Source organism: Mauremys reevesii, linkage group 4 (assembly GCF_016161935.1).
Source record: "Mauremys reevesii isolate NIE-2019 linkage group 4, ASM1616193v1, whole genome shotgun sequence".
NCBI lineage: Eukaryota > Metazoa > Chordata > Testudines > Geoemydidae > Mauremys > Mauremys reevesii.
Window position 1 is genome coordinate 22343002 of NC_052626.1, and position 22385 is coordinate 22365386.

The 22385-nt window shown below is 38.2% G+C and overlaps 1 protein-coding gene across 2 annotated transcripts in view; it reads right to left on the reverse strand.

The window, feature by feature from the left end:
* Nucleotides 1–285: 285 nt before the first annotated feature.
* The window catches only part of PPP2R5C (protein phosphatase 2 regulatory subunit B'gamma), a 170789-nt gene continuing 148689 nt past the window's right edge, over nt 286–22385 (reverse strand). For both annotated transcript variants that reach the window (XM_039534849.1, XM_039534850.1), the window contains 5 exons: nt 21001–21128; nt 18465–18566; nt 15971–16043; nt 13221–13337; nt 286–3190 (listed from right to left, as the gene is read on the reverse strand). In XM_039534849.1, the coding sequence (XP_039390783.1) occupies nt 3059–3190; nt 13221–13337; nt 15971–16043; nt 18465–18566; nt 21001–21128 (552 nt within the window). In that variant the 3' untranslated portion in view covers nt 286–3058. The remainder of the gene's footprint in view (nt 3191–13220; nt 13338–15970; nt 16044–18464; nt 18567–21000; nt 21129–22385) is intronic.

Here is a 22385-nt window from a genome sequence, read left to right on the forward strand (position 1 = left end):
TTGAGGGATTTTGAAATATTTTTTGTGTTTAATGCAGTACTTGATACCTTGCACTAAAAGTTAAGGTTATTTATGGTAGAGAATAACCAGAACCTGATGCTGATTTATTTCTAAGACTCACCATAAATTTACTTGTAACTTTCACAAAGGCACCAACACTGAACTGCAATTTTATTCTTTAACTTATGTGCTATTGTCTCAAAGTTGTGGATGATTTTTAAACCAGTGGTAATCTGCACACTCACCAGAAGGTTCTGTGCTAAATTTAGTTTCATGATCAGCAAGTAAAATTCACATGTTCTTTATTTAGTCCATATAATACACCATTTTTAGAATTTTAAAATTAGATAAAAGAGCATAATAAATGGCAGGTGTATGAAGGTTGTTCTTCATAAACAAGGTCAGAACAAAATCTGAATTACAAAATGTTAAAAAATATGTAGGTACATTTGAAATTAACATTTTACTAAAACAAAGTTACAGATATTGTCTAATGAAAAATAATTGTGCCACTTACCTATTTTTGCTGTTTCTAGGAACTTTTTATTCTGTACATAGGACCATTCTGTACAAAATATGAAGTCTACATTTTTATTACCTATTACCATAAAACAAAGTACAATGTATGTACAATATTAAAATAAAGCCATACTAAAGCCACACTAAAAAGACACTTGTAATATTACTTTTGACATTCCTCATGTACAGATGCAATTTTTGAGAACATGGAAAGGTGTCAAACACAGAACTTTATGAAGAAGAACAGCCACCAAAATTCTACTTTATTTTTATTTTTTATTTTGGATGTAGTAGTTTTAGAGAAGTTTAGTACATGACTATACAAAATATATAAATGATGGTAACAAACAAGCCAAACAATCAGTGCTGATAATTTTTGGAATACTGTCTAGGCAAATGTTCTATGGCCCCAAACCTCAAATGTGAATTTCTGACAAACTTTAATTAAAAAAAAGAAATGGTCCCCCCCCGCCCTTTTTTTTTGGTGAATGTTTATCTTCAGTAAAGAACAGAAATAAAATCTAGACAGTAAAAGATGTTCTTATACGTTGAGCATTACACAATCAAACATTGACATACAAGTTTTTTTCCTAGGGTAAAATAAGAGTACTTCTTTCCAGAAACCTCTTGCACAAACATATTGAACACCCAAAATCAAATTATTTGATAATTTACCAGCTAAAGATGGAAGTTCAAACAATGGTATATCAAAATACATAGACATTGCTTTATACAATTAAAAAAGCACCCTTTTTCCCTCAAAAGGAGAAGGCATCTTTAAACTGTTTTTATATAGTTTATCATAATGGTAAAGCATATTCTCTTTCAAGTTTAACAGGAAGTGTTTTTCACACACAGTGGACTTTTCCACTTGAAGCTTTAGGTGGTCTTTCAATTTAGTTTTTTTTTTTTCAGCAATAATTCCCACCCACTAAAATGACCTTTTTTCCAATAGACAATGTAATAATATTGGAAATTGTATTTTCAATGCAACCAGCAGACAGCAGGCACTACATCTGCACAATGTTACTATGAATGTCTGCTTTGCACAATATTTTTATGGATGCAGGAGACCTCTTTTTTTTTAAAAATAAAACAAACTATTTTTAAAGAAGCCACATTTTTATCTTTTTATGCATCAAGACATTAAACATTAAAGTTATATTATGTTACTGCCAGAGACAAAAGAAACTAGTCACCCATTTAGAATAGCAGAACACATCTCAAACAGCTCTTAAGCAGGATAAGTAAGTCAAAATACTGGCCACCCTGAGAGAAATCAAATATTGAAGACAAAGCACTATATGTTTAAAGAGATTTTCCTCCCGTGCTTTTCCATCTACAACAAAAAGCTCATTACATGCAAGTAATCTTGTGGAATATATAGCAGCATTTGAAGATCATCAGCAACTCAGATGCATTTTCATTTTACCTGTGAGGTGTATTTGTAATATATGTGCTTTTACAACACACAAAAATATATTCACTTAAAACTACGGTCACTGTTGATTTATCAGCTCTTAAACTCACATCTTTTACCTGTTTTTACTTTATAATACAAGCTATTGGTGTTGTGTTTCACTGAAAGGCAACAATGTTTGTCTGAGAAGACTAATGCAACTTAAATGACATCATGGTATCTGCCACAGAATATTGAACTCTTAGAGCCCAAGAAAAAATGCTGAGTATTAAAAGCTCAGATAAGGGAGAAACAGTGTTTTACTAAACTGAAAACAAGGAATGAAAATCAAAATATAAATATTTTTATATTCAATTTATTCCCAGTCAAGGTAGATAAATTTTCATTTTAGGAAACAAATTCTTCTACCAGTTGACTTTTGGAATACTGGTGCTGTATTACATACTAAAGACTGGAAAATATGGCTTTAAATACATGTAAAGTACTAGGACATGGTATATATATGTCTTTATCCTAAGTAAAGAAACAATTTACAGAACTCTTAGAAAGCAACCATGATTGAGGATTGTCATGAAGTTACCATTTTGTAAGCTGTTTTTTATAGTAGGAAAGTAAAGAACTGTCTATTTTCAAAACTGCTGGTATATTACAAGACAATAGTAATGTGGAAACAATTTCAAAGTTGAGAAGTCTTAGAAAAACATGTAATACTTAAATCTGAAAGAATTTTGCTTTTGAAAACAGTGTTATCATAGTACCAACTATCAGTCATTCAAATGACTTCAATTTTGGTGGAAATAACTTACAGAATGTTATTCTCAAGTACTACTATAAAACTATGCATGTTACCAACTGGTACTTTGACAACACCATCAGAAAAATGTGGCCACCTAATACTAGTCAACCCATGGTTCTGCATATGGAATCAAGTAATTTACCATTGTTTGAACTACTAATCTTGAGCTGCATACTGTATTAAGTTATTGCCTACAGAACTGGGTTGAAGAAAGCTTTGACTTTTGTGTAACTGATTGGTATGGCACAAAAAAGTAAGTTCTCTACTGTAGAACTGAGTCCAGAAAAAAGTTTTCCTCCAAAATAATATTTCACTGTAATAGTCTAATGCCCATCATGTGATATTAGCTCATCAGCTCTGCAATGGGATTCCAAGGCTTTCATGGTGTAGATATCCTGAGGCAGTTCTGACTTGCGTCGCATAAGAGGACGATCCTTTTTCTGATCTCTCTGTGCCTGAAATCAAAATGCAAAACAGTTGGCCACAAAAGTTATTTGCCAAATACAAACTAATATTCAAGAATCTTTGCTCGTGCTCCTGTGTACATTTACTTTAGGAAGAGGATTAAAATTTGTGTTGAAAATGTTTGCCATATTTCCTTCCTACCCCAACTATCCACATATTTTCTTCAGCCGAGACTATTTTGTTAAGTAAAAAGAGAAGATCAAATATTGCTTTATAACAAGTCCATCTAAAACATTTTCAGCTTTATTAGTAAACTATTATTCCCACAAATTATTGTCTTTGCTTCTATATGATGCAGTTGCTGATCTATCTTCTCCATACCATTTGTTATGTCTTCTCCCTAAGGTAAACAGTCCCAATCTTTCTTCATGAAAGTTTTTCCATGCCTCTAATCATTTTCATCGCACATTTCTGAACCTTTGCTAGACACGTCCTTTTAAAGAATGGGTGGCAGAACTGAATACAGTATTTCAGGTAAGGGAATAGCTTATTTATATTTATTTATAGAACAGCATTATAAGATATTCTCTATCCCATTCCTTATGCACCCTAATATTTTGTTTGCTTTTTTGACCACTGTGGAATATTGAACAGAGGTCCTCATTCAAAAATGCTGTATTTTTGTTGAGTTATTACAGCTAACCAGAATCTAGTAAGGTGTGAGAATAGATAAAATCCTATCTGCATTTTACATTTGTCAACGTTGAATTACATCTGCCACTGTGTGGCTCATTCACCTAAGTTAAGTCTGTGCTGAAGTTTCTCCCAGGGTATGTCTACACTACGGGATTATTCCGATTTTACATAAACCGGTTTTGTAAAACAGATTGTATAAAATCGAGTGCACACGGCCACACTAAGCACATTAATTCGGCGGTGTGCATCCATGTACCGAGGCTAGTGTCGATTTCCGGAGCGTTGCACTGTGGGTAGCTATCCCGTAGCTATCCCATAGTTCCTGCAGTCTCCTCTGCCCATTGGAATTCTGGGTTGCGATCCCAATGCAAAAACAGTGTCGTGGGTGATTCTGGGTAAATGTCACTCAATCCTTTCTCCGGGAAAGCAACGGCATACAATCATTTTGTGCCCTTTTTCCCTGGATTGCCGTGACAGACGCCATAGCATGGCAATCATGGAGCCCATTTTGCCTTTTGTCACTGTCACCATATGTATACTAGATGCTGCTGACAGACACGGTACTGCACTGCTACAGAGCACCATTCATTTGCCTTTGCAAGATAGCAGAGACGGTTATCAGTTGTTCTGTACCGTCTGCCATGCCATTGTAAATTGGCGATGAGATGACGGTTATCAGTCGTTCTGTACCGTCTGCTGCTATCATGGGTGCTCCTAGCTGGCCTCGCTGAGGTCGGCCGGGGGCGCGTAGGCAAAAATGGGAATGACCCCTGGGTCATTCCCTTCCTATGTTTTGTCTAAAAATAGAGTCAGTCCAGCCTAGAATATGGGGCAAGTGTAGTAGAGAACCAGAGAACATAGCTGCTCCGTGTCAGAGCCCCAGAGATCCCGCAGAAATGATGAGCTGCGTGCCATTCTAGGGGGTGCCCCGGCAACAACCCCACCCGTTGCTTCCCTCCTCCGCCAACCCTCCTGGGCTACCGTGGCAGTGTCCCCCCATTTGTGTGATGAAGTAATAAAGAATGCAGGAATAAGAAACACTGAGTTGTTAGTGAGATAAAATGAGGGAGCGGCAGCCTCCAGCTGCTATGATAGTCCAGGCAGTACAGAATCTTTTCTTTAGACATGAAGGGGGGGGGGGGGGCTGATGGAGCTCAGCCCCCAGTTGCTATGATGAAGACGGTTACCAGCCGTTCTGTACTATTTACTGGGAATGACCGGAAATCATTCCTGTTTTTACCCAGGCACCCCCGGCCGACCTCACTTGAGGCCAGCCAGGAGCACTCACGGGCTGATGATAACGATGGATAGCAGTCATATTGTACCATCTGCCACCGGGGAGGGGAGGGGAGAGGATGCTGTTGTTCACTGCCGCAGCATCGCGTCTACCAGAAGCATTCAGTAGACACAGGGTGACATTGAAAAAAGTCAAGAAACTATTTTCTTCCCTTTTCTTTCACGGGGGGGAGGGGGGTGAATTGACGAGCTATACCCTGAACCACCCCGGACAATGTGTTAGACCCTACAGGCATTGGGAGCTCAGCCAAGAATGCAAATGCTTTTCGGAGACTGTGGGGACTGTGAGATAGCTGGAGTCCTCAGTACCCCCTCCCTCCCTCCATGAGCGTCCATTTGATTCTTTGGCTTTCCGTTACGCTTGTCACGCAGCACTGTGCTGAGTCCCTGCTGTGGCCTCTGGAGATTTTTTCAAATGCTTTGGCATTTTGTCTTCTGTAACGGAGCTGTGATAGAACAGATTTGCCTCCCCATACAGCGATCAGATCCAGTATCTCCCGTACGGTCCATGCTGGAGCTCTTTTTGGATTTGGGACTGCATCACCACCCGTGCTGATCAGAGCTCCACGCTGGGCAAACAGGAAATGAAATTCAAAAGTTTGCGGGGCTTTTCCTGTCTACCTGGCCAGTGCATCTGAGTTCAGATTGCTTTCCAGAGCAGTCACAATGGTGCACTGTGGGATACTGCCCGGAGGCCAATACCGTCGATTTGCGGCCACACTAACCCTAATCGGATATGGTAATACCGATTTCAGCGCTACTCCTCTCGTCGGAGAGGAGTACAGAAACCAGTTTAAAGAGCCCTTTATATCGATATAAAGGGCCTCATTGTGTGGACGGGTGCAGTGTTAAATCGGTTTAACGCTGCTTAAATCGGTTTAAACGCGTAGTGTAGACCAGGCCCCAGTCTTATTTAAGTCAAACGACTGCCACCTGCAAATTTTGCCACCTCACAGTCACTGCTCACCCCTTTCCCCCAAATTAACAAATCTAATGACCACCACCAGACGTAGCCCAGAGCCTCAGGCAGTTTGCTGTTAACTTTTGTCATGATGAAAATTGACCATTTATTCCTACTCTATTTTTTTTGTCTCAGAGTTTCTGATCCATGACAGTAGTTTGCCTCCCAAACTACTTAGTTTTTTCAATACTTTCTTGCTAGGTACTTTGTCAAAGCCAAAATAAATTACATTAACTGGGTCTTGTTCATCGACTACTGTACTGGCCTGTTCAAAGAATTCTAATAGATTAGACAACCATGATTTCATTTGCAGAACCCAACTCTCCAGCCCAACATCCACTTCCTCCTCTTCTGCTATCATGCTGTGGAGTCTTTCTGGTGGAAATCTTGTGACTAGGCTGACTTTCTCCACTATAAATTTTTCTTCTCATTTAGTTCTACCACCTTCCTAGCTAAAAAACTACTTCTCCAAATTAACTGAAACCCATGCCTGTAATCTCAGCCACCTTTTTACCACCTTTGACTCACTCCTCAAACATTCCCATTTCTCCTACCTCCACCTCTCTCTCCTCATAGGCTGGATCTCACCAATTTATTCTAAGTGAAAATTGACAAAATACAATGTGACCTTTCCCCCTCCCTTATCTTGCTTTCTCTTCCCCCTTTCCCTGACACAGATTTTCTCATCTGCTCTTCCCTCTCTAACTCTTCCATTTGACTAAATGAACCCATATCTCCTGATTTTCTTTGCATTCACTTATTCCCTCCCTTACTCTTCTCCTTTACTTCTTCGACCCACAAACCCACACTCCTTCCTCTTTTCTTGACCACTGCGGACATCACTATCATTCTGTCTGTCACTCAAGCCCATAACCTAGGCATCACCTTTGACTTGGACCTCTCTTTAGGTTTTCATATCCAAGCTACGTCTAAATCTGGCAGATTCTTTCTGCAGAACATCTCTAAGACATGGCCTTTCCTATCCATCCACACAGCTAAAACGGTCTTCCAAGCTCTCCTCATCTCTCGATTATGGCAACGTTCTTTTCTCTGGTCTTGACAAATGCAACCTTGCCCTACTTATATCCATTCAGAATACTGCTGCAAATATAACTTTTCTTTCTTTGCATCTCTACACTATCTCCCCCATCTCTATCACATCAAACATAAGCTATTTGTTTTCACTTTCAAGTCTTTTCATGGCTTATCCCCATCCTAACTACCATCTTGCATTCATTATTGACAGGTCAACGTCTACTTCCAGTTGGTCCATGATGCCAGCCTTCATTGCTCACTTATTAAATCTTTAAATAAGCACCTTCATGCTTTCTCCCATGCTGCCCCTCATGCTTGTGAAGAGCTCCCTGTGAACATCTGCAAAGCCATTTTGTTTTCCTTCAACAGCTCTCCTTTGCCATGATGCCCAGGAAAAGCTTGACAACAGTTAAGTTGCTGGTGTGCTGATACCGCTGCTTGTCATACTGAGCAATGGGGACTCCTTGTTTCCTTGTACTCCCATGTCCACTTCTATCGGCTGTCTCTTGTTTTATACTTAAGATTGTAAAACTCTTTGGGTCAGGGATTGTGGTTTTCTTCTGTGTTTGTACAGCACTTAGAACAATGGGGTCCTGGTCCATGACTAGGCTTCCTAGGCACTACAATAATACAAATAGTAAATAAAATAATAATAGATCTAATCATGATAATTTAAGATGTTTTGTAATTTGGTTTTTAATTATTTCAACCAATTTATCAGATATAGAAGAAAGGCTTACTGGACTATAAATTCTCTGGGTCACTCATCACCTTTTTTAAACAAGCATATTTGCTGCCCCCTAATCCTCTGGTATGGTATGTGGTTTTAATGAGACTATATAATACTGTAAGCAGTACTTCATTCTTAAAAGTTTCTTCTGAACTCCTGGACCTATACCATCTTGTCCCAGTGACTTGCTTTATAATTTATAAATTTGTTTCAGTACCTCTTCTTTTGAAATCTCAGTCGTTGATTGTATCTCATCTTTATTAATGAAAAACATCCACTGTGGTGAAGACTGATGCAAAGAAATTGTTTAGTTTCTCTGAAACATCTTTATCCTTAATTGCTTCCTTTACCTGCTGGTCAGCCAGCAGACCCAGTGATTCTCTTGCAGGCTTTCTGCTTTTGATATAATACTGTCCTAATTTCCTTCTCACACATTTCCTGCCATAGTTCACACTCCTTTCTATTGGCTTCAGTAGGGGCTGAGTTCTGCTTTTTGAAGGACACCTAGTTAGCTCAAATAACCTCATGAACCTTAGCCATGCTGGTTTACTTCTTGCCATCCTGCTCCTCTCTCTTTAGGAATATGGATGCACCCTGAGACTGTTACTGTATCTTTAAGTAGCCTTCATACCAAATCTAACGATTAATTTCTTTTTTGAGGTTAGGGACCTTTTCACTACTTTTATCCCCCCCCCCCCCCGCTTTCTAAAGTTAAATGTCCCCATGCTACGTTGGCAGTATGGGTTTTAAGTCTTTGGGGTTACAGTTTCTCTCCCACTATTTTTTGTTTCCCAAGGACTCTACACTTAATTATACTGCTCTTTGGGGGTAGGGACTGTCCTTTGATTGTTTTTGTACAGCATCTAACACAGTGGCCTCTTGGTCTAAGATTAGGGCTACTAGGCACTACAGTAATACGAATACTAAAACAATGATATATTTTGAACACTACTACTTAATGTTTTATGCATATGCTTACTTTTGAACCAACTCCTATGAATTACTTAGGACTAAGTTGAGTATCGCTTCTCCTCTTCTGAGCTCTAGAACTTGCTGTTTGTTTAAAGTTTATTTAGACTGTAATCTCTTCAAGCCAAGGACCATCTCATACCATGTATCTGTACAGTTACTAGCCCAAAGGGACCCACCAGTTTATAGATGAGTACTTGAACTCCCCCAATTATTACCCTTTATTAGACTTTGTTGCTGCTGATCTCATCACATTCTACATACTATATTCCTTTTTCTGATCTGGAGGTTGGCAATATAACCCTACTAAAATATTTGTATTCTTAAGATTTGGGATTTGTATCTATATAAATACTACAATGCAGTTCCCTCAAAACCAAATCTGGCCCCAGATTCTGTGGACTCTTTTGGCTCTAGTGCTACTTCCCCCACCTCTTTAACCTGATTTATATTTCTTCTATAGTTTAAAATCAGGTATGACAGTTTCCTATTAATTTTCTGTCATTCCACCATGTTTCAGGGAAGCATTTTATGTTAAGGCCCTTTTTCTACTTCCAGGCATTCTATTTATTGTATTTTGCTTTAAAGCTTCTTGCAGTTGTATATAGGCATTTATAGTAATTATTGATCATATGCTTATTTTTTTATTAAAATCCTTAGTCTGACTGACCCCTTGTTGATTTAACAGAATTTACCTCTGTGATCTCAACCTGTCCCTGCTCTAGGTTGGTTGTTCTCTCTGCCCTAACCTTTGCTACATACAGAGATACATTTGTATTACTGATATTCCTAACAGATCTCTGTTAGACTGCAGTGCTCCGTGTCACCTGTCAGCTTTCCCTCAGCTCCTAGTTTAAACAATTCTCCCAAACTTTATTCATTTTGTGTGCCAGAGGCCTGGTTTTACTTTAGTTAAGTTGGAGACCATCTCCCTCCACTCTCCTGGCCTTTTTCGTAATAGGCACTCAACCTGCCCCAGTGCCTGAAATTCTCCTCTTTAAATCCTTGTTTTATCCATTACTCCTGAGGGACCGCCGCACCCCAAAACAAAAATTCTGCGCACAATATTTTAAAATTCTGCAAATTTTATTTGTCAGTAAATAAATGTGGCTCCAGCATGGCAGTGGGGAGCACAGACCATTGGCTGCACTGAGGTGGGAGATCACCCTGAAGCCACCTCCCCCAGTACAGGGACTCGGCAGTGAGGGTGCACTTGACACAGTGCAAGGGCTGGGCCTGCCCCAGAAACACTCCAGGGCCCTGCTCCTCTGTGCCAGGCGCACCAGGTGTGGCTGGGCAGGCTCAGCCCAGCAGGATCCAGGTGTGGGGTGAGAGATTTCTGTGTGGGGCAATCTGGGTGTGGGTAGCTCAGTGGAAGATCTGAATGCAGAGGGGCTCGTTGGGGGGGTTCCAGGTGCAGGGGCAATGGGATTCTGCAGGGGATCCAGGTGATGGTGGTTGGGCTCAGCAGAGGGGTATGGGTGTGGGAGTTCAGTGGGAGGGTCTGGGTGCTGAGGGGGTGGGGCTCAGTGCAGCTGGTTGGGGCTCAGTGGGGTGGCGGACTTGGAGGGGTCCAGGTGTGGGGGGTAGGGCTTTTCAGGATGAGGGTTCAATGCGCCTGCTTAACAGGGGAGCCCCACCAGCTGCTGCCGAGGGGATGCCATAAGGCTGGGCTCTTGCTTTCCATCGCAATTCCCCACCCCCTTTTCTTCTCCATCCCTCTCCCCTCATTCCCACATTCCGCACCCCCTGCCCTATTCCACTCCCTTCCTTCCCCACTGCCTCTTCCACCGTGGGCACTCACTGTTCCACAGAAAATAGGAAGGCTCCCAGCACACAAAAGGGGAGCACAACTGGCACTAGGACTCAGGAGGCTGCATTCAGTTGCAGAGTCAGTGGCACCTGAGGCAGCCTCCGAGCTGGGTAGATCTGCATTTGCAGAAATGGGGGGGGGGAGGGGGCAGTGGCACGTAACCCCACATGCCTACCCCATGCCTCACCTCCCTCCCAAAACTGTACATGGTCTCAAACCCACCCACCCCAGGGCTTCCCTTTGCTTCCAAGCAGGATATCTGAGCCGGGGGAGGGGCGGAGAAGAGGGAGGGAAGAAGAGCACCTGTTTTCTGCGGGCACGCAGTCCAACAGAATCCCCCCAGGAGTAATCCATATATTGAGACACTGAAGTTCCCCTGGCTTCACGCATGGAAATGGAATCATTTCAGAGAAAGCTATCACAGAAGCTCTGGACCTAAAGCTTTCTTCTTAGCAATCTAAATTTAGCTTCCAAGACCTTCCTAGGTTACTGGTACTAATATGTACCCTAACCACAGACTGCTCCCCAGCACTCCCTAGAAGCCTGTCTACATGTCTTAAGACTTTTGTCACCTTCACATCCCATAAGAAAGTCACTGAACAGATCTCTCAGTTGCCTCATACACATCTCTCTATATTACAATAGATCAAATACTCTACTATCACAGCCTGTCTTGAACTTCCAAATGTGAAGAATGATACTCCTCCTCTATGTCAGTCAGAAAATAATTCCCAACTAGGTTGCCTTCCATCATGAGATCTTCTGAGTCCCAGTCCAGAGGTGTAACCCCAAGACCATCCCAGTCTGTTCTAAACTCCAATGAGAAGGCAACTATTTTAAAATCATTACGGGTAGTAACAGTTATTCTATTGCACAAATATGTACCATATAAATTGTTACCAAGTACATACATCACCATAGTAGGAGTTTGTCCCAAATATTTAAACAGAGATACAAATTTGCCTTCCTTCCTATCTTGCAGGAGAAATAGCTCCATTAGTTTACAGGATTTTGTGTGTGTTAGAACGACGGGGTGTATTAGAAAGAGTGTATGTGTATAAATGGAGAAAAAAAGTGAGTTTGCATTTAGTTCTGAAAGCGGGGAGGTCTGGTTTTCTCTCTCTGCATAACAGGAAAAAACAAAAAAACAAAACACCCAAATGAAAGTCATCCTAGGTTTTGAATAAATAACCAAAAATGTATTTGAGTACTTGTGGCACCTTAAAGACTAACAAATTTATTGTAGCATGAGCTTTCGTGAGCTACAGCTCACTTCTTCGGATGCATAGAATGGAACACACAGACAGGAGATATTTATACATACAGAGAACATGAAAAGGTGGAAGTATGCATAACAACAGGAAAAGTATTCTATACAATAAAAAATGTATTCTATATCACCAGAGTTCGGAGCAAGAAAAGAAAATGCTTCACGTTAACAGTTTGAATCCTTTTTTTGCCTTACTTGCCTTTACACATAAGGAATGAAAATTAAATAATTCAACGAATCATTCCATATCAGTGATTACTTTTCACAAAAGCAGCAAAGAGTCTTGTGGCACCTTATAGACTAACAGACGTTTTGGAGCATGAGCTTTCGTGGGTGAATACCCACTTTGTCGCATCCGACAAAGTGGGTATTCACCCACGAAAGCTCATGCTCCAAAACGTCTGTTAGTCTATAAGGTGCCACAAGACTCTTTGCTGCTTTTACAGATCCAGACTAACACGGCTACCCCTCTGATACTTTTCACATTTTCACTTCTATAGTTTCCTTGTCGGGTTAGTATCTCCCAGTGATAAACTTTTATATTTTACTAAAACAAAAAATTCTGTTGTCTCTTTTTAAGAAAGCTGTTCTGACACTAACTAATGAATACCTTTCTTCTGCTTTACAACACCTCCCTGTCTCTGTCACCCAGATTCACTCCCCAGCCTTCTTTATCTTCTCTCCATGGCTCACTAGTCCTATTGATCTGACTGCTATCCTGGTTCTCAGAAAAGCACTTGGCAGCCCATCAACTCAACTGCCTCTATGCCACACTCCAACTCTTCTCAGACATGTTAATGGTCTATAACAATAGTCCAAGTTGGCAGGCGTGGTAAGATTAATCAGATCAGGCCTCCCCTTCGGTAAGCCATAGAAGCTTTGTCAGATGGAGAAGTGTCTTCTGGAACATACTGACCATCTCCACTTGCCTGGCAACTTTGCCTGCAACCCCCCACATCCTGTACTTAAAAGGGGGCAGTAGAGAAGCATAAAAGCAGCTACCATTACCCAAATGTTTTTGTAAAAGAAATCACAAAACATACAGTAGAAAGCAGGCATTACAGTTAGAATTTTTATTTCTGGCTACTATTGTATTTTTTGTTTTAAAATAGCATCGTTGACAACATTGATTAGTGTAGGATACCATGGTTAAAATGTTATGAAAATACTACTGTAGATGATTTCTAGGGTTAATGGGTACTGCTGTTTTTAGAAAAGATAACTGTTCTCTTTAGTTTGACTGGTTACTATTTACAGATTTGTAAATTAAGATTGTAGAGAACAAGTTTAATTTTTTCATATGGTTTTACCTGACACGCCTCCTCTTTCACTGTCTTTTTCAGCATCTGTAAATCTTCAATTAAAGGCCCATCTGTTTCCATTGCAACAGGACTGTTCAGCAAACTGGTGTCACTATATGTTGGGTACTAATAAAATGCAAATTGTTAAAATATAATCATTGTTAGCAATGATAACTGGATAGTAAATCAGAGCATTTAATTGACAAGACTTTTAATTTTAGACTAGCTTCCGTATAATTTATTTTAATGCATCAAGAATTAAATTAATTATGCTCCCAGAACTGAAGTATGATGGAAAAATAAAAACTGAGTCTCCAATTACTTTGGTTCTGGCAGAAATACAATATTTAAATATACAATTAAAGTAAAAGGAGCAAAATTATACCAGGAACATGTATGAATCTGAGTTTTAAAGGTGGAAGAATAAAATTCTAAATTGCCAATGCTCAATCTCTATTCTGCTAAATATTTAATATAAATTGTATTAGAGACACTATCAAACATTTTCTTATTGATATAACAGAAATATGTACTGGTTTTGGTTGTAGGAGCAAGTTTGTATTTGTAAAGACAAAACCCAATATTTAAAAAGACCACGTTTTCCTATGGTATGCTTTCACAATACAATGAAAAGTGTAAGTATTTCTCTTTTAGAAATATAAAATAGGAACATACAGTACCTTTGCTGAATAAAAAAAAGACCTGCCAAATTAAACTTTACAGAACCTAAACTAACATAGAGCACTAGTTTGCAGAGATCCTGACAATTACAATTTTTATCTTAAATCAAATGATCTATTAGTACTGTTAAGACCAACAAAGAAAAAATTGCTGTGTGTCACATATACATAGACCATTTTAAAACCCATTAAGATTTTTCCACAATTATTTTAGTAACCGAATGTAATAGTAACTTAATAGACATATCTGATTTCACACATAATACAAAGCAGAAAAATGAAGAAAATTAAGTACAAAAAGTTAATTTTTTAAGTCACTATAATTAAAATACCTTACACTTTTTTATTTTTACATAAAGGTGCAAAATTAGGAATACCTTTCAACAATACGTATAAATTAAAAAAAATAGGAATATAAAAACAAATACTAGAAGACAGATAACTAGATATAAATTCTGAAAGAAATTTTAGTCACCTATTAAAAAAAGCACTAAGAGCATGCACAGATATGCTGTATATAGATTCTTCATGTGGCTGAGGGCTTAAGTGTCAAAATTAATTTGTGTTTTTAAATTTAACTTGCTGGTTATATTAATTTTGTCATTCAAGCAGACTATGTAAAGTACTGTATACATAGGTTATGCTAATCAGTTTTAGAAAATGTACATAGTTACACAGAATAATTTTTTGAACAATAGAAAAAAGGTTCACATTTGTACAATTACATTATTTTACTATACGAGTCTGACTAAGTCAGTGGTTTTTAGCAAGGCACAATTGTTTATCGTTTGTGAGAATAAGTATGAACATATTTTGAAAAAGCATGTACTCTTCATTCAGCACTTTTGTAACGGTGCCTTTTTAGTAAGGTTAAAATTACTGGCAAAGATTAATCAAATTTGTCTATGGCACTAATCAAAAACTACACTCAAAATCTGTTTATCGAAATAGAATATGTTTTGTTGCACAAAGTTTTAAATTTCTCTACTTTCACATACATGGTTCTTTATAAAGTTACAGTGCACTTAAGCTCTCACTCAGCTGACCTACTGATAAACTGTCGAATTTTAATTACTAAATATTTTTTATGACCACTTTAGAAAGGATTCCCCCGTAATCCCCCAGAAAAATCAATGAGAGAAAATATTTCTAAAATGTCTTTCAGTTAGAAAAAGATAGCTGCATTCTTTACTATTCATTAAACTGATACCAAGATCATACCAGTGCAGCCATTGGATCCCCCAACAGTTGTACTCAGCCAGGAACCTTTTGGGTTGATAAGAACGTTATAGGTAAAGGTTTCCCCTTTTTGCCAACAGCAAACCTTGACATGATTGAAATCCAGAAATTTGACACTTAAAGGAACAAATAGCAGCATAGGAACACCACAAAGCAATAGGACAAGAATAAATCAGAATAGCTTGTTCACTCTAACATGTTTTTGTTCTTTCAGAAAAACCTGCCCTTGTAGCTGGCTATAGAAACTACATCTGCTTAACAACAAGGTGGTTTTCCTTTTAGCTAGGAGCTGGTTTTGATCTGCATGTTCACCCACGAAAAGTCCATTACACAGTCCAGGCACCATGTGGATACAACAGACAGGGACATGCACCATTGCTTTAATTCACTGGGCATGGCAGAGTAAAACAATCTGACAGGTCACAAATCCCAGCTAGACAGAAGTTCTACTTTTAGTAGAAATCACTCCAATTCCCAATATCCCTCTTCTAATTTAGGCTTTTGTTTACATGGAGTTTTTTTCAAGAGAAACCAATATTATAATCTCTGTTTATGCAATTCTGAACAATCACTTTTCAGACCACAATTCTATAGATGTCTTATAAAGGAAGAAAGGAAAAGGTACTTCAAATCAGTCTTGTCTGAAACCCTTGTTTGCAAAATAAGTACTTGCACAAGAGAAAGGTTACAAATTTTAAAAGCATTTTTATTGCAGATTTTTCATATACAATATTAGTGAAATGGTTTTATTTCCAGGATCAGTCATATATCTGTTACCCCTCTGATATTTAACAAAACCCTAGAATTTTTAACATGAATATGTTAATCTTTTCTAAATACCTGGGGATTTGATTTGGCTAGATTTTCTATTTTAACCCATGCTTCTTCCCTTTCCTTCGATTTTAGCTTCTCTCTGCAAAAAAAATTTAAAAACAGAGGTAACAGATAAACTCAGTGAATTTATAAGTTACAACTCTCATACTATTCTTAAACAGAATAGTGAATAATTGGTTATTTCACCTGTTTAGATGCATCTTCTACCAATTTTTGATGGACAGTTTGCCCATATACATATCTAAACCATACCACACTGCTAGTTGTGATTCCAGGGCAACATTAAAACAAAAGAGTGACAACTGTCTCAAGAAAATAAGGACACTTTATTACAATAAACTGACTGGCATTCTCACCTTGTGCACAATCCATTTGACTTTGACAGCTATATGTTGCTAAAAAATACATGATTACAGCAAAAAAAATCTTCGGCATTTAGACTGGTGTATACTCAAATAATTATAAAGGTAGAATCCAAAAGTAACAGTAAAGGACATTGTTTATTTCCACTGTTCTGATTGCAGTTTATTTAAATTTAAATAAAATAATGACCACATTGATAAAAAAACTATTTTGAAATTGAATAATGCTTCATTAATGGTGAAATACTTGAGGAAAACAAATCAAGGGAAAGGGTCTAGTTATTGTCTAAACTTGTTTGAGAGATGTACATTCAAAGGTGATTTGCAAAGTGTGTGGGGAGGGGAATGAGCTTGTGCCCTTATGGCTTGCTTGTGGAGTAAAAAAGGCCAAAATTACTATTGAAAAGACAGGGATTTTTCCCCCCCAGCTTCTCTTCCACCTCAGAAAAATCAGGATTAACCCTTATTCCTCTTTTTAGCTGACTAACTCCTTGGCCAGAGAACTGGTGTGAAATCCTGGCTCTACTGAAGTCAATGGCAACACTTCAATTGACTTTAGTGGGGCCAGGGTATCAACACGCAGTGGGAGCTTTCTCAGCGTTCAGATGGTAGAGTAGGAGTTCTAAATATTTAAGAGTGTGTCCCCTCACGTGGTTGTGTTAAATCAACACCTCCCTCCTCAAATGAATTTTAATTCATGAGCAAAAATCACTCCTTCAGTTGCTCAGGATTCAGTTTCTTGTCTGGACTCTGCTGCACTCAAGAAAAAAAAAGAATAAAGACTTTATTTTCTAATATAAAAAATAAGTAGAATTGTTTTTACTAGAAAAATAGTATACCAAAAACTCAGTCCTATTTATCTTTTTTGCTTCTTTCTATGACGTACACATTTTTTTCATCCTTTTGAGAGAATACTTTTAAAATTTGTCTCATACGACATATTCTAGCTCACTTTCACTTAAATTTACAGGAATAACCTATATACCAGCACAAGCACCTATACCCTAGTATAACTGAGGCTACACTAGTTCGGGGTGGAGGGGAGGGATTGCACTGATTTCAAATAAATATAGTTAAAGCAGAACAAAACTATGTGTTGCTAAGCCCTTAAGGACTGCTACAGGAAGAAATCACAATCATTTCACTTTTAAACTAAAAACATGATTTTAACCAAGTTCTGCTCAAACCCCCAAATATTCTTTTGCTGAAACAGAACCACCAACAGTTTTCATTTCTACAGTTCCTTTAATCAGGATCTGAAACACTTTACAAGCAAATATTTATGCCTCAAACCATCCCTGTGAACATTCTTAGACTTATTATACCTATGGGGAAGTGGAAGCACAAAGAAATTATGTGACTCAAAGACTATACAAGTCCGTTGCACATTTGGGAATAAAAACCAGAAAAGTTCAAGCTTCTAACCCCCTGCTCTGTTCACCTGACCATACTATACTTCTTTCCTATTTATCAACAATTTATTAAATAAGTTCCCAGTACTGCTCAGTCTATCAAATAAAGGAATCTCTTGCTTTTTCCTTTTAAATTTGTACCTAGGTTAAAGATGAAATTAAGCAAAATTAAATAGTTCACTTTACAGATGTGAGGAATATGCTACAACATAGCAATAATACAAACATATCACATCCATAATTGCATTTATGACAAAATACATATATGCACATGCATGCACATACATGCATGCCCTGTACATATATGCACATGCATGCACTCTACAAAACAATGCTAGAGAATTCTGAAAAGTATTAGGGTGGGGATGTGGGGGATAGATGGCAAATAATGCATCTAAAATAAAAGCAAGATGTAAATTAGTTATTCTCTTCTGTTGGACTTTGAGACTGGTGGTGTCACAACAATGATTTTGCAGAAAGATGGCTGTCAGCAGCAATATTAGGTTTGAACTATTATTTTAAACACTTCATTTTTAAATACATTTCACAGTTCATGCATGTTGAAAAGCAAAAGAATCTCACCATGTGAATTTTCAGATTTTTGTGCTGAATAAAACGGGCACAACTTTTTTTTTTTTAAAGCGAGAGTAACTTTTCAAAGTAAACAATGAAAATTCTCTGAACAGGTTATTGTAGAATAAGCTGAAATGTTAATATGAAACTTACTTCAGTTTTTCTGCTTTAAATTGCTGTGTGCAGTCGTCAAACAGTTTTTGGTTCATCTCCATGAAGAGTTTCAGAGCATTGTATATCAAGCCATGTATTGTCCTGTAAGTAAAATTTCATGCTGAAACTCACAGTATTTTAAACTTTGCTGTGTTCAACAGTAGCCTATAACTTACAAAACTAGAAAATTACATTATTTTAGAATACATAATGACAAAACTAATGGAAGTTTCTTTTTAGCTACAGTATGGCTAATACAAATTCTAAATCATTAAATGTTTTAAGCATCTTCTTATACAGTTTACTTACTCTACAGCAGTATTTGCCACTTGTTAATGAAAAATGTTCTTCGGAAGTTCTAATTCTCCTTTATATAATATTGTGCATCAATATACGGTTGCTTTCGAAATTTAAAAGTTGATACAACTTTAATCAAAATAGAATTATTAGAAAAAATTAAAACCGTAATATAGACCTCAGCAGGTGATACATTTATACTGTCAACTGACTGAAATTCTGTAAATATTTCTATACTGATATAGAGGAGTCTGCATAATGTAAAACTTATTCTGAAAGCATAACCACAGCTATACACATATGGTAGAAATATATAAAATACTGACTCACAATAATAATAGGGCTCTTTAAAACTAGTATTAAACTACTTCTAGGGGAATTCTGCGCAATGCAGAATTTCGCAAAATTCCCTTTCTCCCCCACCCCACAGAGTCCAGCTTGCAGTGAGCGGCCTGCCCAGCCTGGCTGACTAGAGGCTTCATGCTCTACTTGATCCTCACTCTCCCGGCAAAGGGTGAGGAAGGGGAGGGCTGCACCCCTGGCAGGACAGTAAAGAAACGGGGGAGTAAAGGCTCTAGGGGTGCTGGTGGCTGAGCTCTGGTGGGAGGGGGGTGCTGGTATCTGGGCCAGGGTGTGCCCCGCATCTGGGCTCTGGGGAGATAAGAGTGCAGGTGTCTGGGCTCTGGGGGCCCCACATAGCCCCCCCAACTGGAACTGGGTTGTCATAGGTGTTTCTTTAACTCTCTAATCCTGGGGAAATATATTTTGCTGTTGTCTGTATTGTTGACATACTTGTTGACAGGTATTTTGAAATAACTTACCAAAAATAATTGAAACTGGAATGATTATATTGTGTTATTTTGACAAATAAAATATGCAGAATTTTAAAATATTGTGTGCAGAATTCCCCCAGGAGTATATAAGCAAACAGATTAGAAACAGCATGAAAAACAACAACAACAAATCTTCATCTGCATTATATAGTGCACACTGCCAAGGAAGTAAAAGTTTACTCTGCAGAAGTAATCTATTATAAATTACTGATCACCAGATCAGAAAATAAATTAGTTACATTGTTAATTTGCATCATTCATGTTGGTTACACAGTGAGTGTGGGGGTGTACTGGATTTCAGGACTTCACTCATGCTCAGGACAGAACGAATGGATGGCCGTAAAAAGTGAGAAAAACAACTGAAAGTAACCCATATTTACTATTCACCACATGAATTTTTTTTTAGGATTACAGTTTTTCTTTTAAAAGTAATCCAGATAATATTTTTAAAATCAGTATATCAATGGATCACCTGTATCCAGTTATTGCACACACTTCCCTCAGTATACCTTTCACTGAAGTTAGTGGGAGAGTCATCAGGCATTACTGTAGGCCAACCAATCAGTAGTCCTCACTCTACAGCAATGAGCTATGGAACAACCACACCACCAGCTCTTGCACACTAGCTCAACACAAAACTGTTTCGCAGCTGGAGCAGCTGCAGGATGGAGCTGACTAGGAGTACTTTCATGCTTGAGTATTACACAATTGTGTGGATGAAAAGGGAAAAACAAAGGTGATATGTAGACAGAGAAAGAAAACAGGAGACAAATGCTGAGAAAAGGAAGAAAAAAGAAAATAAAATGATTTTCATATGGATATACAAATGATTATCAATGGAAAAATGTAGGTCAACAAAGTTTAGACGTCAACCATCAAAATTTGTCTTTAGTAACCACTAAACTACTATGCAATACACATTTAATTTACTCAATATAAATAATCCAAAATAAAATATGGTGTAGGAGACAAGCTGCACTAAAACATATTTTTACAGGAAAGAGTCCACCCTCTCAAATGCATTTCCTGGGCCCTCTGATAGGTGATATGGCATTTGCCCTCACTCATCTCCTTTCCCATTCTTAAGGTCTTGGTAGAAATATTGTGAATATGCATGATGCATCTGATGAAGTGCGCTGTAGCCCACAAAAGTTTATGCTCAAATAAATTTGTTAGTCTCTAAGGTGCCACAAGTACTCCTGTTCTTTTTGCGGATACAGACTAACACGGCTGCTATTCTGATACCATGATTATACTGTAGCTACAACAGGTAATTCACAAACACAAGGCATTTTAACCCTAATTGTTTGAAACTAAAGTTCATTACTGTTAGATAAGTAACATTAACAACACTTAGAAAGGCCTTTAAATACATTAAATATATTATTTGTACAAGAGTTTCTTACTTGTTCCAATGTGTCTTTGAATTTCGGTACAACGATGGAAACATGATGGGCAAAATCTTTGCTGCATTGTCACTGATTAAACTCATAATGTACTCATTATTCCAGTAGTATAGTGCTCGTTCTGCCACCTGAAAGACATGAAGGTAAGCACACTACTTTATCCATCTTCCAGTTAGCATTTTCATACCATAAAGTTTGCTGAACAGAACTGAAATTAGGAAATAAAATGGCTTGGAGAGAATTGAGGATACCAAATATTAAGTACCAAAATATTTTGAAATTACCATAAAGAAATTCAAAGTCATGGTTTATTTTTTAATCTGGGTCAGAACTGTGTATTTGAGAGACATATGGCTACAAATCATTCTTAAGAAACATGTGTCCTGTGCCCTCCATTTTATCTAGGATGCAGCACATTCACAATTTAAATAGAATCCCCTGTGATCTGTTGGGGTCATGTAGGCAGTAACACTCTTCTTGCATTTAAAAAAAGGTTCTCAGTCAAGAAAGTCGGTGCCAATTTGGTACTTCTACAGTAGCCCTGCAGCACAGCTAAGAAACTTAATAACTGCTGTGATCCAAGGATCTCGATGCCAACTCGCAGAAGGCACAGAGGCACACAGGGATACAAGGATTCCATGGGTTCACTAAAAATATGTAATGTCTCTAATGAAAGTGTGTGTCATACTAGTAATCAATCATTGTGAAATGTGTACACAGAACACACATGAAGAGTTATGTATATATTCTAAAAATTATGTTCTCAGAGTTAAGACAGGTCACTCAAGAACAGTATCTGGAAACAAACTTCTACAGGCAGAGAGTGGGAGACACTTGTCTCCATGGTGGATCACTGTGTATTGTATGTCATATAGTAGAAATGTATTAGCATTCTAAGTCAAATGTTAAGTAAGAGCTGGCAGAGATTTGAGAAGGAAATTGACAGGAGGAAATAAACAGCAGGGGTAACCCTATTTCAGGTAAACATCAAAGATATGTTCTTATGTATTGGGGGAGCAGAGAGGCACTCTGGAATCCTTCACCAAGGAAGGAAACTGACAGTGGGATTTGCTTAATGAAAAAGGGTTCTCAGCCAGGCATGGCTGAAAATGCTGGGAAAAACTTTGGTTGAGATACATTTCTCTAGTCAGAAGAAAAAACGGTTGCTAATCTTTCTGTAACTGTTGTTCTTCGAGATGTATTGCTCATGTCGATTCCACATTAGTTGTGCGCATGTCATGTGCACAGTTGCCAGAGATTTCTCTCTCAGTGGTATCCATAGGGCTGGCTCTAGCGCCCTCTGGTGCAGCACGTTCATGCGCCATTAAAAGGGACAAGGCCTGCCCCGTATCCTCTCAATTCCTTCTTGCCAGATAACTTTGACA